Genomic DNA, 14,825 nt, shown 5'->3' on the forward strand with positions numbered 1-14,825 from the left:
AGTGACAGGAAGACCATCTGCTCAGAACAGCCAACAGACCTTTGATCTTGGGAGGATGGGCAGAGAGGCCAGGGTCCAGGACTGCAGAGGAGAGCTGAGGTTTTCAGCAGTCATCAGAGGATTCCTTGGTAAGAAGCAATTTTATTGGCTTTGACCTTCGACCTCAGCTCTGAGATCTGCTGGGAGGCTTCTGAGCCTGAATCCTGCCTCTCAAATGCTCAGATTTGGGCACTCCTCCAATTCTATCTTTATTCCAATGTTTGGGTGACTGTCCCAGTTGATTCATTTATGTGCCGGCCTTATCCTTTGATTCTCTCACACACAGGCCATTTACCAGGACTATAATGAGCAGCTTTTAGCATTGTATTCACTTGGGGAACTTGGTAAAAATACAAAGGTCCTGGTCTTATCTCTATAGCTTCTGATTGAATAGATAAAGTTTGAAGCCCAAGAATCTGCACGTTTACAAAGCAGTAGTTTTACTGATGGAATGGTCACAGTTTGTAGCAGCAGACCAAGGGACACTGCATTTCATGCTCTCCATTGGCCCAGGTCTCCCAAAGACAACCCCCTGAGGTATGTACAAGGATGGCCATTCACAAAGGTAGGAGGTGAGTTTATTACAACTATTGTACTTCGCATTTTCCCCATCTCTCATGGAGATCCTGGAGTGCCCTTCCAAGAAGAGGTACTAGAATCTCCTATGTGCAATTTTCAGCTTCTACTCTGTGATTCTTCTGTTTCTGATGTGCTCCACGCCTAAGCTGAGGACCACTCTGGCGTCCCTGCCCAGATCGCTTTCCCAGAAAGGGATCACCTGAGTGTCAGGTCTGCATGCTGTCCTGGTTTAGTGCTGTACAAAGTGGTATGGCAGGGCTACACTGGCTAAAGGAAACATGCACATAAATATCTGACACTCTTCAGCCCACAAAAGACGTCTACCACCTACACACCTCCTGGAAGTCCCACAAGTAAAATATGACTTGTCTTCTTCTAAAACCTCTTTAATTTTAATAACTGCCTATAAATATGGCTTCTAGCAACCTAATTCGGTCCGCTTGTCCCTGTCTGTCCACATTTCCTGAGTTTCTGAGCGTTCAGCTTGTCTTCCAAGTATGCAATTCTCCATCAAAACCAAATCAATTCTGGGAATTCCCTGGCGGTCCAGTGGTTAGGACTTGGTGCTTTCGCTGCCGTGGGCCCGGGTTCAATCCCTAGTTGGGGAACTAAGATCCTGCAAGCCGTGAGGTGTGGCAAAAAAAAAAAAAAACCAAAAAAAACCCAAAAACCAAAACCCAAAAAAAACCCTAAATCAATTCTTCCTAACAAATGCTATCAACAAGCTCATAAAAGTAACACTGCTGGTAATTGCCGTTTTTTTTTTTTTTTTTTTTACTTAATTCCTACTTGGACAGCTCTTTATACCACTTGCTTTCCATGCCTTGTCTCTAATCCTTTGAAAAATTTGCAAAGTAGCTATTATCTCCATTCGGTGGATGAGAAAACAGAAATTCAGAGACAGATAATGTGGCTTGCCCAGGGTCATAGAATTTAAAATCCAGTTCTGTAAGGATGTAAAGCCTGAACTCTTTTTTTTTTTTTTTCTACTGGGTTAGGACATGATAATCTCAGTTTCTTTCTCTTATTCGTTTCAGGCTGGTCCACAAGCTTGTTTACTTCCTCTGTCCTTGCTGCCTACTCCTAGAGATTGAACCTGGGATGAGTTCCCAATTTAAGATTGTCATCTAAAATGGTGAGTATCATAAATGTTCATGTGTCACCCCAACTGATACGAAGTGGAGCGTGCGTTCTTGAGATTATTTCAGTGGACATTTATAGAAGATCTCCTTTGACTAGTTTAAGCACCCCATCCCCAAAAGCTGTTCCTTATACCAAAGTGATCCTTGACTATACTGCTGGTGACATCTACCAGTTGTCAGGCTTTCAGTGGTAAGACACTTAATTATCATTTGGAAAGGTTCCTAAATTGAAAGTTCAGATGAAAGGGAAGGAGCGTTTACACTGAGAGCCGCCTGTGTCTGTGAGGCCTGGGGATGCAGGAAGGGGGAAGACCCCTTTTCTTCCCTTCCCCCAGGACCCCTGTTCCTGTCTGCTGCTGGTGCTACTAACAGAGTTTTGGAGGTTGCTTCGAAGATGTTTTGCCTTTATTATTGCACCTAATGGTATATAATTTTGAGTATATGTTGCAGACCCTCTCCAACCTATGGCAAATTACAAGATCAATGACATTTAAATCATTATTTGACTCATGTAAAGACCTTCTCCATAACAAACCCAATGAGGAGTAGAAATAAGAATTCATACAAATTGCTGTTTTGCTATTGCCCTCTCTGTTCTGATGTAACATTTTTTCTTCCCTCTGGAATGAATAATTTTTCCATACTATATTTTACCGTATTAAGATCAAGCAAGAGTGGTTTGATATTTGGTGAAACCAATGTCTGAAGCAAAAACTAGAAAGATGTCTTTCATCAGCTGCCTCTTCCAGCAGATTAAGTCAAGCTTGTCTGGGCTTACCTTTGTGGTCTTGGAAGAGAAGCCTTTACACAAAGGGAGAGTGTTAGCCAAAAAAAAAAAACAGAATTAACAAGGTGAATGTGGAGTTCTGTACTCTGCTCCATTGGAACACAAAAGCCAGCCGCAATCAGTCACAATCTCAAAGTTCCCATCTATAGGGCAGATGGGATAACACTTGCCACAAATCTTTATTGAGCAATGAAGCACACCATGGAATGCCACCATTCTCAGCAAACAGGAAGGACCACGTCAGAGTTCCATTACCACAGGTTAATGAAACGTCTGCTGTTGCGTTGGAGAGAATTGATTTTTCCTTGTATTAAAAATAAATTACTACTATTATATCAACAACTTCTTGAAGAAGTTAAGTTTTTGGATTTTCTCAGCACCTAATTTTGTTAGTGACCAGAAGAACAGTCCCATTCTTACTATTTCACTAGCTTCATATGTTAATCTTATGCCATAGGGCTTTTCTAAAGTCACAGTTTTCTTCCTGGAACATTTAATTGGGTTGAACTTTTAGAAGTCTGCACACTTGTCCTTTTTCTCTATGACATTTTATTAATTCCTATCTCCAAAGTTGGTTGTGTTTTTTCCTCTACCATTTTCTTTGGTAAAGTCTTCTTTCCAGGATCGCAAAAGCATTTTGGTCTTTTAGGATTAAAATTTAGACACCTACCTCCTTTTATTGCAATTATTAGTGTGCTGCCTCATTTTTCCTGTTATAACACTTACAACCTGTTCTTGAATCACCTCCTTTAAGACATTTGCATTGTCTCCAGGCCAGCATTCCTCTGTCTGTATGTGGGTATAGCTCACAGGGCTAGATGTTTGCCTGTCAGCACTATGGATTTTATATAATGGCCCTGAAGCCCACAAACATTCTTAGGTTAGGTCAGCTGTCTTTATACAGCCATCCCTCGGTACTTGTAGGGAATTGATTCCAGGACCTCCTTGGATACCAAAATCCACAGATGCTCAAGTCCCTATATAAAATGGCATAACTTTTGCATAGAACCTACAAACATCCTCCTGTATGCTTTAAATCATCTCTAGAGTACTTATATATCTAATACAATGTAAATGCTATATTAATAGTGACCAAGGAGTGGCAAATTCAGGTTTTGCTTTTTGGAACTTTTTTGGAATTTTTTTTTTTGGCCTCACCACATGGCATGTGGGGTCTTTTTTTTTTTCTTTTTGGAATTTTTTTTGAATATTTTCGCTCTGAGGTTGGTTGAATCTGTGGATGTGAACCCCTCAGATACGAAGGATCGACTGTCATCATTTTGAAAGATCTGAAAGAGAAATGACATGCACGAAGAAAACAAAAAGGAACAACAGTGTTGCCAAGATTCCAATTTGTGCAAAGTAGAAGGGAACAGGATGTGGGATGTACATTCCGCCAAATACACTTAAGAATTTGCTTTGGGGAATTTTAGCCTCCCCTTGCCCTTCAAGATTCATCCCTTATCTTTCTGGGTCATCCTGGAAGAGAAACTCAAATGCAGTACCTCTAATAATAGTGTCTCTGGACACAGCCAAATGCCCCAGTATTTTTTCACTCCTCCCCTCCTTTTTAATTCCAATGGTCTAGAAGAGCTAAGCTGGGGATAAGAAATTTGTAAATGATTGATTTTCATTGCCCCAAATGCCCACATTATTTTGGCAACAATGTTTTACACCCTTCTTCATAACCCACTATTTCCTTATACTGTCCCCAGAATAAACTCTGACAATAAAGTTATAGATTGGGGGCTGGGGGTAGGGACTACAAAAATTGAATACCTAAAAATGGAAATTGAAAGATTTAGTTGAATTTCATATACATTCAAATAAAATAAATTTCTAATTTACTCCTAGTGTTAAAGCAAGGAAAATCCCCCATCCATTTAGATAAAGCCATCATATGATGTCCTGATCTGGGCCAAGATCTAATCTGGTCCAGTTGAAGCAGAAGAGAATGCTAAGGGAAGAGAAGAGAGCTGTTTGATTTCTATTTCTCTGCTGAAAATAGGAAAATGAAAGGTGGTTTTTTTAAGCCTTCTGATTAATGCAGGACCTAGAACAATGACTGCTTCATATCAAGCACTCCATTAATTACTAGTACATAAAAGGTCTTACTTTCGATGGGATCTTCTCCAGGGCAATTCAGTATTTTCAACCTCAAGCAGACCGTCTCCTTTCAAGACCTCCAATTTTCCTATTAGTGCAGTGACAGTAGTTTCCAAAACCCAAACTACTGCTCTGCTACGTAATTACTCAGTACAGTGAGATATTTGAAACTTTGTCCTAGAAAAATGCTAACAATGTGGTCTCTGAGTCAAAACTTGGGTAGCTCAAGAAAACATGTATGCCTGAACATCTCACATTTAGAGAAATATCATTAACAGTAATATTAGCCAAGACTTACCCAGGGCTTACTGTGTCCTGGGCCCTCTTGGGTACATGGCATGTATGTCTTAACCCATTTAATCCTCACAAAAATCTTATGATGTAAGATCATTCTTGTCCCCATTTTGTAGGTGAGAAAACTGAGGTACAAAAATGTTAAGCATCTTTCCCCAAGTCATTCGGTGCACAGGGATGGGAAGCTGGGCAGCTTGACTGCACAAATAAAACAAATCCCCCTGAAGCTCCATCAGAATACCATATCAGATCACCCGATTCCCTCTTCTGTCGTCAAGGAAGACAGGAGGTTGGCAAATGGATGGAGTTACCTTTTCTCATTTCTGCCTGTTTTGATTCCTTTCTGGATGAGTTCTTATTTCTGCTTCTCCTGCTCCCAGTATCCGTGATCGCCCAGCTTCTGAGACCCCACAGCCACCCCCCCTTCACTGCTAAAGTGTAAGGGCATAGTCTGGACACTGAGGCATACACCTGGCTGAAGTCAACTTCTTTTGTAAAGTCACACAAAAACTCGATCCTTGGGTCCAGTTCTTTCTGGAAATATGGGTAGCTGGGGAAAAAAGCATAAACCAAGATTTTCCTCAGACTGATATGATCAAAGAAACCTAATTCAGAATTTCTTTAGAATTTTGTGTTCAGCGACCTAAAGTCCTAGAACCTCAGATTTAGAAGTCTCCCAGGATAGCTTCCCGCCCAGAGTCACTGCCACCAGAATACTCCCCCCACCTCCCCATCCCCCCGTGATGTTTTTCCAGGCTCTGCAGAAGCAAAGGGACACGGAATGGTGGGGTTAGAATGTTGTTGCTTTTATCTGGCTTTTAACTTTTCAGTTGAATATGAGATGTTTGGATATATAGGGAAGAATTTGTGCATCCGTGGAGAGCTAGACATTAACTAGACTCTAGAGCAGGGGTCCCCAACCCCCGGGCTGCAGACCGGTACCGGTCCATGGCCTGTTAGGAACCAGGCCGCACAGGAGGAGGTGAGTGGCGGACGAGTGAGAGAGCGAAGCTTCATCTGCTGCTTCCCATCTCTCCCCATCGCTCGCATTACTACCTGAACCATCCCCCAACCTCCATGCTCCGTGGAAAAATTGTCTTCCACGAAACCGGTCCCTGGTGCCAAAAAGGTTGGGGACCGCTGCTCTAGAGCACATGCTTTCCAGTTACCTGATTCTAGCCTTTCACTGCCAAATGGGTTATTTCACAGAGCTGTATATTGTAGATAACTAAAAGCAACAGGAAATAATTCTCATCTGTACACGTGCAAATGAATTCTGTCCGGTAGAGGGACCATCCTTCTTCCTTGCGGTAAAAACACTTGAAAGGGAGTTTCTTTTGGATACAATTCTTGGTTGACTTTTATCTTCTACTGTCTCCTGACTTTCATTGTGTTGAGATATCTGCCTTTGATTTAGTGATCATTTCTTTGTAGGTAATTTTCTCTTTTTTTTTTTTAAACTGGCTATGTTTAGATTTTATTTTTGTGTGTTCTTCAGTTTCACTCTGATGTGTAAAGTGTGGATTTCTTTGATTTTCTCCAACTTGGTATTTGTTGAGATACTTGAATTTGAGGATTGGTATCTTAACATCACTTTGGAAAATGACCAGCCACTACCTTTGAATATTAAGTCTTCTCCAACTTCAGTTAGATATTTATTAAACTAATGTTTCTCAACAAAAGTACTATTGTAAATTTGGATAGGAGATTCTTTATTGTGTGAGACTATTCCTTGCATTATAGGACATTTTACATTCTTGGTTCCCAGACACTAAATGTTATTATTGTGATGAAAGTGCCTTCAGACATACCCAAATACCCCTAAAACTAAGTATCTCTGCTTGGGGACCACTGTATAAATCTTCACTCTTTCATCTAAGTCTTTTCACCTTCATGTTTTTAATCTTTATGCCTCTCTGTGCTGACTTGTAAGTAATTTATTAAGCTGTGTTTTCTGTCTCTGGTTTTCTCTTCAGCTGTGTCTAATGATCTGTTTAACCTTTCTATTGGGTTTTAAAAGTCAGTTATTTTTCATTTCTAGATATTCTAGAAATTTGCTTCTTTTGTAAATGTATTTAGTAATTGTTGATAACCTTGTGTTCCTTTGTCATATTTATATTGGCTTCTTTTATTTCTTTATACATATATTAACCTTTTAATATTTCTATACGTAATTGAACCCAAGATATCATTGATTATAAGAAATACCACTCATTCACGTATCACTAAGAAAGACAAAAGACTCTGTGTGATGAAAAGTATCCTTACAGTACTCCTCTGTAAAGAAATATATTTTCTTCTTCATTCCATATCTTGAGGGCATGGACAGACTCTTCCCCATTTTTGGAAACCGATCAAACATCTAGCACTTTTTCTTCAGATTCCCCTGTAATCTGAATTAAGGCTTACATTTTAAGACTGTAGTGGGAGAAACCAGAGAGATGATGACTCTCATAGAATTCAAAATTCAAAGGAAAACTTGGTTCAGATACAAAATAAGATTTCAATTGCACAAGTTATTTTCATAATTTCTTTAATTCTATTTTGTCCATCCATGATCATCTTTGTGTTTGCAAGTCAACACATCAGATATGGATGACAGGATGAATGACATTGCCATGTTATTGTCAGAAGGATATGTACTTTCAATTGTGTGTCTAGAGGTGGTAATGATTTGCTCTGAGTAATACACATTTCCTCGCCTAAGTCAACCTGCCAACCCATGGTGTACGTTTATAGGACGATAGGGAGATTTAGATATAGTCTGTGGTTATGATGATGGAATAAAGGTAAGTGGGCTACATACGAGTAAAACCTGTTCTCTGGCCCCAGTCAAGACCCAGTGGTCCTTCCTTGATGACACAGCCCCAAGTGGGCTCTCTCTGATGCTGCCGGAAGCCTGGAAGATGGGCTGTATCTCCCATTTGACCCTAATCCTGGATGTCTGCCCTCAAGTCCTTACTTCCGGGATCATTTTACTCCTGCCCAACCTCAGGACCCCTGGCAACCTCAGCAGCTGGCACAACCAGCTCTCCTCCTCGTACTTCCTCAGTGCCAGGGGACACTCAGGATTACTCTCTCAAGGTGAACAGAGTTCCCCAGGGAGAAGGTAAGATACACGTCCACGCATTCCTTCCACCGCCGTTTTTCTTTCTTTTCTTCTCCCTGCAGCGCCCCTGTGGTCTGCTGCCGCCATCGCCGCACCTGTAGCTGTAACTCGTATGGCTGCGGGTTTGGGAAGGGCTGTTGCCAGCAGAAGAGCTGCTGCCGGAAGCAAAGCTGCTGCTAGGTGGCCTGGCCCGGCCCTGCTTCTGGGGTAAGAGATACTGGAAGCTGTTCTCTGCAGTTAAGGAGACTTCCCTTCCTCTTCCCACTTGCTGTCACCTGGATCTCCTGGGACTTACTCTTTTGGACAATATCTCTGGTTTTTGAACTCTGTGCCCCTCTCTTTCAAAATGATGGTCTTAAACCTTTTTATTTGAAAAACATTCCAAACAAACAAGAAATGGTTTGAAAAAGATTCCAAACAAACAAGAAATGGCCGTTACAGAGCTGTAAACCCAGCCAAAGGGATCACAGTTCCGAGTGTCCTACCTGATGGGTGTTTTGCAGCCTTGCAGCTTGGTACTTCTACCTCTCTGTGCGCACGATGCCTATTACTCTCACCTGCTCTAGTCCTATTACTATTGTTTCCAGTCATCACATAGCTCCTGCCTAAATTTCCTAATAAAACACGAAAACCGACCCTCAGGAATTCTGCTTTTATTCTGCTACGGCAACAACAGATTTCCATCTTCTTGAAAAAGTTGAATGACCCACGTGCAGAGACAGCAATGCACCCACAGGGCCTCTGGGGTCCAGGCCTCCCAGCCACACGCCGTTCTCCCATCTCATGAGATGGATGATTCCCTAAGATAATTCAACTCCTGCTACCTTGTGTGCCTCTTCCCTAAAGGCCCCGCGACCCTGCTTATCTGTCAAAAGTGCATCACATGCCTCTCCAGTGACAACTTTCTCAATCAGATCTACAGATTTCACCTATGTCAAGGCCTAAATATAGGCAAAGGGCAAGTCCAAACAAGCTAGAACTATCACCTTATTTTTTTCTTCTCAGAAATGGCTATTGTCTTGCCATTTCTATCCCCTTATTTCTGTTATTTGTCTATGAGTTCTGTTTCTGTTGTTGTTTCCGAGTCATTCTATGTACAAAACAAAACATTTAAAGTATTTCTCCATAAGGTGTTCTTACCAGTCACAAAACCCTACACCTTACAAAGCAAACCTATGTTTGAATTGAAAAGAGTAATAATCTTTCTTTCTAATGAGATACCAAATAAAAATTTTTATTTAAAAAATATTTGATTTTTTTCTTCTGTGTTTGCTCCTTTTAATTATAAGCGCACATTTACTTTTCCATGCGTATTGCCAAAAATGTAAAAACATCAGAATGGTTACATATAAAAAACTAAAAAATTCTAGCTCCTTATTCTCCAATGTTAATTTATTTCCCAAGACTTTAAACGCCTTTTTGAAAATTAATATTTTAATTTGGGAGTGGGTAATTTATATGGTGCGAACATCAAAAACCATGATGAGATGACATCTCCCTCTGTTTCGCATTACCCCACAGCAGGGAATTATTATTATTAGGTGTTTGGTTTTTTTTTTTTGGTACTTCCAGAAAACTTGTATGTGTATATAAGCCAATATAGATATTTTCTCCTTACTTTTACACAAATGATGAGCTATTGCATTCATTATTATTTTGGCATTTGACTTTTCTCCACTTAATAATAAATTATTATTATTTACTTAATAATAATAAATTATTACTATTTACTTAATAATAATAATATATTTTAGAGCCCTTTATCACTGTGAAAAGATATTCCTCATTTTTTTAATCTGGTTAGTATTATTACAAGTGAATATACTGGTGCCCCATAATACATCTTCCCATCCCCATTTAATGAAATTTGAATAGTTTCCAATCCTTTGTGTTTAGAAACTTTACTGTAATGAAAAACCTTTTATACAAATCAGTTCTCAGGCATGCAAGTATATCAGAAGTATATATTTCTATCAGAGAAATCTGTAGGTGGAAAGATATACACATTTCTAATCTTAAGAATGCTGAATTTTCCCTTGTAGCAATGAAATTAATGTACACTCCCACCAAGAATCTTCGAGACTGACTGTTGACCCATTCCGAGAGAACAAATTCTGTCATCACACAGTTAGATTATTTTCTACTCTGACAGGTGAAAAACAGTGCTTCGTTGTAGTTTTTTTTTTTTTTTATACATTAGTTTTTTTTTTAATAGATCTTTATTGGAGTATAACTGCTTCACAATACCATGTTAGTTTCTGTTGCACAACAAAGCCAATCAGCCATATGCATACACATGTCCCCATATCCCCTCCCTTTTGAGCCTCCCTCCCGTAGTCCTCCCTGTCCAACCCCTCTAGGTCATTGCAAAGCACTGAGCTGATCTCCCTGTGCTACGCTGCTGCTTCCCACCAGCCAACTATTTTACATTCCGTAGTGTATATATGTCGATGCTACTCTCACATTGCCTCAGCTTCGCCCACCCACCCCATGTCATCAAGTCCATTCTCTACGTTTCCCTCTTTATTCCTGCCCTGCAACTGGGTTCATTAGTACCATTCTTTTTTTTTTTTTTTAGATTCCATATATATGCATTAGCATATGGTATTTGTTTTTCTCTTTCTGACTTCACTCTGTATGACAGACTTTAGGTCCATCCACCTCATTACAAATAACTCAATTTTGTTTCTTTTTATGGCTGAGTAATATTCCATTGTATATATGTGCCACATCTTCTTTATCCATTCATCTGTTGATGGACATTTAGGTTGTTTCCATGTCCTGGCTATTGTAAGTAGTGCTGCAGTGAACATTGTGGTACATGTCTCTTTATGAATTATGGTTTTCTCAGGGTATATGCCCAGGAGTGGGATTGCTGTGTCATATGATAGTTCTATTTTTACTTTTTTAAGGAACCTCCATACTGTTCTCCATAGTGGCTGTATCAATTTACATTCCCACCAACAGTGCAAGAGGGTTCCCTTTTCAACATACCCTTTCCAGCATTTATTGTTTCTAGCTTTTTTGATAATGGCCATTCTGACCGGCATGAGGTGATATCTCATTGTAGTTTTGATTTGCATTTCTCTAATAATTAGTGATGTTGAGCATCTTTTCATGTTCCTCTTGGTCATCTGTATGTCTTCCTTGGTGAAATGTCTATTTTGGTCTTCTGCCCATTTTTTAAGTGGATTGTTTGTTTTTTTGATATTGAGCTCCATGAGCTGTTTGTATATTTTGGAGATCGATCCTTTGTCTGTTGTTTCATTTGCAAATATTTTCTCCCATTCTGAGGGTGGTCTTTTTGTCTTGTTTATGGTTTCCTTTGCTATGCAAAAGCTTTTAAGTTTAATTAAGTCCCATTTGTTTATTTTTGTTTGTATTTCTGTTACTCTAGAAGGTGGGTCAAAAAAGATCTTGCTGTGGTTTATGTCAAAGAGTGTTTTTCCTATGTTTTCCTCTAAAAGTTTTATAGTGTCTGGTCATACATTTAAGTCTTAATCCACTTGGAGTTTATTTTTGTGTATGGTGTTAGGGAGTGTTCTAATTTCATACTTTTACATGTAGCTGTCCAGTTTTCCCATCACTACTTATTGAAGAAGCTGTCTTTTCTCCATTGTATGTTCTTGCCTCCTTTGTTATAAATTAGGTGCCCATATGTGCGTGGGTTTATCTCTGGGCATTCTATCCTGTTCCATTGGTCTATATTTCTGTTTTTGTGCCAGTACCATACTGTCTTGATTATGGTAGCTTTGTGGTATAGTTTGAAGTCAGGGAGCGTGATTCCTCCAACTCCGTTTTTCTTTCTCAAGATTGCTTTGGCTATTCAGGATCTTTTGTGTTTCCATACGAATTGTAAGATTTTTTGTTCTAATTTTATGAAAAATGCCACTGGTAGTTTGATAGGGATTGCATTGAATCTGTAGATTGCTTTGGGTATTATAGTCATTTTCACAATGTTGATTCTTCCAATCCAGGAGCATGGTATATTTCTCCATCTGTTTATGTCACCTTTGAATTCTTTCATCAGTGTTTTATAGTTTTCTGAGTACAAGTCTTTCACATCCTTAGGCAGGTTTATTCCTAGGTATCTTATTCTTTTTGTTGCAGTGGTAAATGGGAGTGTTTTCTTAATTTCTCTTTCTGATTTTTTGTTGTTGGTGTATAGGAATGCCAGAGATTTTTGTGCATTAATTTTGTATCCTGCAACCTTACCAAATTCATTGATTAGTTCTAGTAGCTTTCTGGTGGCATCTTAGGATTTTCTATGTATAGAATCATGTCATCGGCAAACAGTGACAGTTTTACTTCTCTTCCAATTTGTATTCTTTTATTTCTTTTTCTTCTCTGATTGCTGTGGGCTAGGACTTCCAAAACTATGTTGAATAAGAGTGGCGAGAGTGGACATCCTTGTCTTGTTCCTGATCTTAGTGGAAATGCTTTCAGTATTTCACCATTGAGTATGATGCTTGCTGTGGGTTTGTCATATATGGCCTTTATTATGTTGAGGTAGGTTCCCTCTATGTCCATTTTCTGGAGAGTTTTTGGTCATGAATAGGTGTTGAATTTTGTCAAGAGCTTTTTCTGCATCTACTGACATGATCATATGGTTTTTATTCCTTAATTTGTTAATGTGGTGTATCACTTTGATTGATTTGCATATACTGAAGAATCCTTGCATCCCTGGGATAAATCCCACTTGATCATGGTGTATGATCCTTTCAAAGTGCTGTTGGATTCTGTTTGCTAGTATTTTGTTCAGGATTTTTGCATCTATTTTCATCAGTGATATTGGTCTATAATTTTCTTTTTTTTGTGATACCTTTTTCTGGTTTTGGTATCAGGGTGATGGGGGCTTCGTAGAACGAATTTGGGAGTGTTTCTCCCTCTGCAATTTTTTGGAAGAGTTTGAGAAGGATCAGTGTTAGCTCTTCTCTAAATGTTTGATAGAATTTGCCTGTGAAGCCATCTGGTCATGGACTTTTGTTGGAAGAGTTTTAATTATGGTTTCAATTTCATTACTTGTGATAGGTTTGTTTATATTTTCTAATTCTTCCTGGTTCAGTCTTGGAAAATTGTACCTTTCCAAGGATTTGTCCATTTCTTCATGCTTGTCCATTTTCCTGGCATGTAGTTTGTAGTAGTCTCTTATAATCCTTTGTATTTCTGCAGTGTCAGCTGTGATTTCTCCTTTTTCATTTCTAATTTTATTGATTTGTGTCCTCTCCCTTTTTTTCTTGATGAGTCTGGCTAAGGGTTTATCAATTTTGTTTATCTTCTCCAAGAACCAGCTTTTAGTTTTATTGATCTTTGCTAGTGTTTTCTTCATTTCTATTTCATTTATTTCTGATCTGATATTTATGATTTCTTTCCTTCTACTGACTTTGGGTTTTCTTTGTTCTTCTTTCTCTAGTGGTTTTAAGTGTAGGGTTAGAGTGTTTATTTGAGATTTTTCTTGTTTCTTGAGGTGAGATTGACTTGCTATAAACTTCCCTCTTAGAATTGCTTTTGCTGCATCCCATAGGTTTTGGTTCGTCATGTTTTCATTGTCATTTGTTTCTATGTATTTTTTTATTTCTGCTTCGATTTCTTCAGTGATCTCTTGGTTATTTAGTAGTGCACTGTTTAGCCTCCATGTATTTGTGTTTTTTACAATTTTTTTTCCCTGTAATTGATTTCCAATCTCATAGTGTTGTGGTCAGAAAAGATGCTTGATACAATTTCAATTTTCTTAAATTTCTGAGGCTTGATTTGTGACCCAAGATGTGATCTATCCTGGAGAATGTTCCATGTGCACTTGAGAAGAAAGTGTATTCTGCCACTTTTGGGTAGAATGTTCTATAAATATCAATTAGATCTATCTCATCTATTGTGTCATTTAAAGCTTGTGTTTCCTTATTTATTTTCTGTTTGGATGATCTGTCCATTGGTGTAAGTGGGGTGTTAAAGTCCCCTTCTATTATTATGTTACTGTCGATTTCTCCTTTCATGGTTGTTAGCATTTGCCTTATGTATTGAGGTGCCCTTATGTTGGGTGCATAAACATTTATAATTGTTATATCTTCTTCTTGGATTGATCCTTTGATCATTATGTAGTGTCCTTCCTTGGATTTTTCAGAGTTTCCACTGAAAAATCAGCTGATAACCTTATGGGGATTCCTTTGTATGTTATTTTTTGTTTTTCCCTTGCTGCTTTTAATATTTTTTTCTTTGAATTTAATTTTTGTTAGTTTGATTAATATATGTCTTGGTGTGTTTTTCTTAGGGTTTATCCTGTATGGGACTCTCTCTGCTTCCTGGACTTGGGTGACTATTTCCTTTCCCATGTTAGGGAAGTTTTCAACTATAATCTCTTCAGATATTTTCTCAGAACCTTTCTTTTTCTCTTCTTCTTCTGGGACCCCTATGATTCAAATGTTGGTGTGTTTAGTGTTGTCCCAGAGGTCTCTGAGATTGTCTTCAATTCTTTTCATTCTTTTTTCTTTATTCTGCTCCTTGGCAGTTATTTCCACCATTTTGTCTTCCAGCTCACTTATTCATTCTTCTGCCTCAGTTATTCTGTTACTGATTCCTTCTAGTGTATTTTTCATTTCAATTATTGTGTTGTTCATCTCTGTTTGTTCTTTAGTTCTTCTAGATCTTTGTTAAACATTTCTTGTATTTTCTCAATCTGTGCTTCCATTCTACTTCTGAGATTCTGGATTATGTTTACTATCATTACTCTGAATTCTTTTTTAGGTAGATTGCCTATTTCCTCTTCATTTATTTG

At 38.7% G+C, this 14,825-nt stretch overlaps 1 protein-coding gene across 1 annotated transcript in view; it reads left to right on the top strand.

Annotated features, from left to right (window-relative positions):
- The window catches only part of SCYGR5 (small cysteine and glycine repeat containing 5), a gene marked incomplete at its 5' end in the record, with an annotated part of 46,374 nt that extends 36,603 nt beyond the window's left edge, over positions 1–9,771 (top strand). Inside the window, one exon of the mRNA XM_082464724.1 lies at positions 8,040–9,771. Coding sequence (XP_082320850.1) covers positions 8,040–8,236 — 197 coding nt within the window. The 3' untranslated portion in view covers positions 8,237–9,771. The remainder of the gene's footprint in view (positions 1–8,039) is intronic.
- Between the last annotated feature and the right edge of the window lie 5,054 nt (positions 9,772–14,825).

The sequence above is a fragment of the Balaenoptera physalus genome (genome assembly GCF_965194825.1).
Source record: "Balaenoptera physalus genome assembly, chromosome: 6".
Classification (NCBI taxonomy): domain Eukaryota; kingdom Metazoa; phylum Chordata; class Mammalia; order Artiodactyla; family Balaenopteridae; genus Balaenoptera; species Balaenoptera physalus.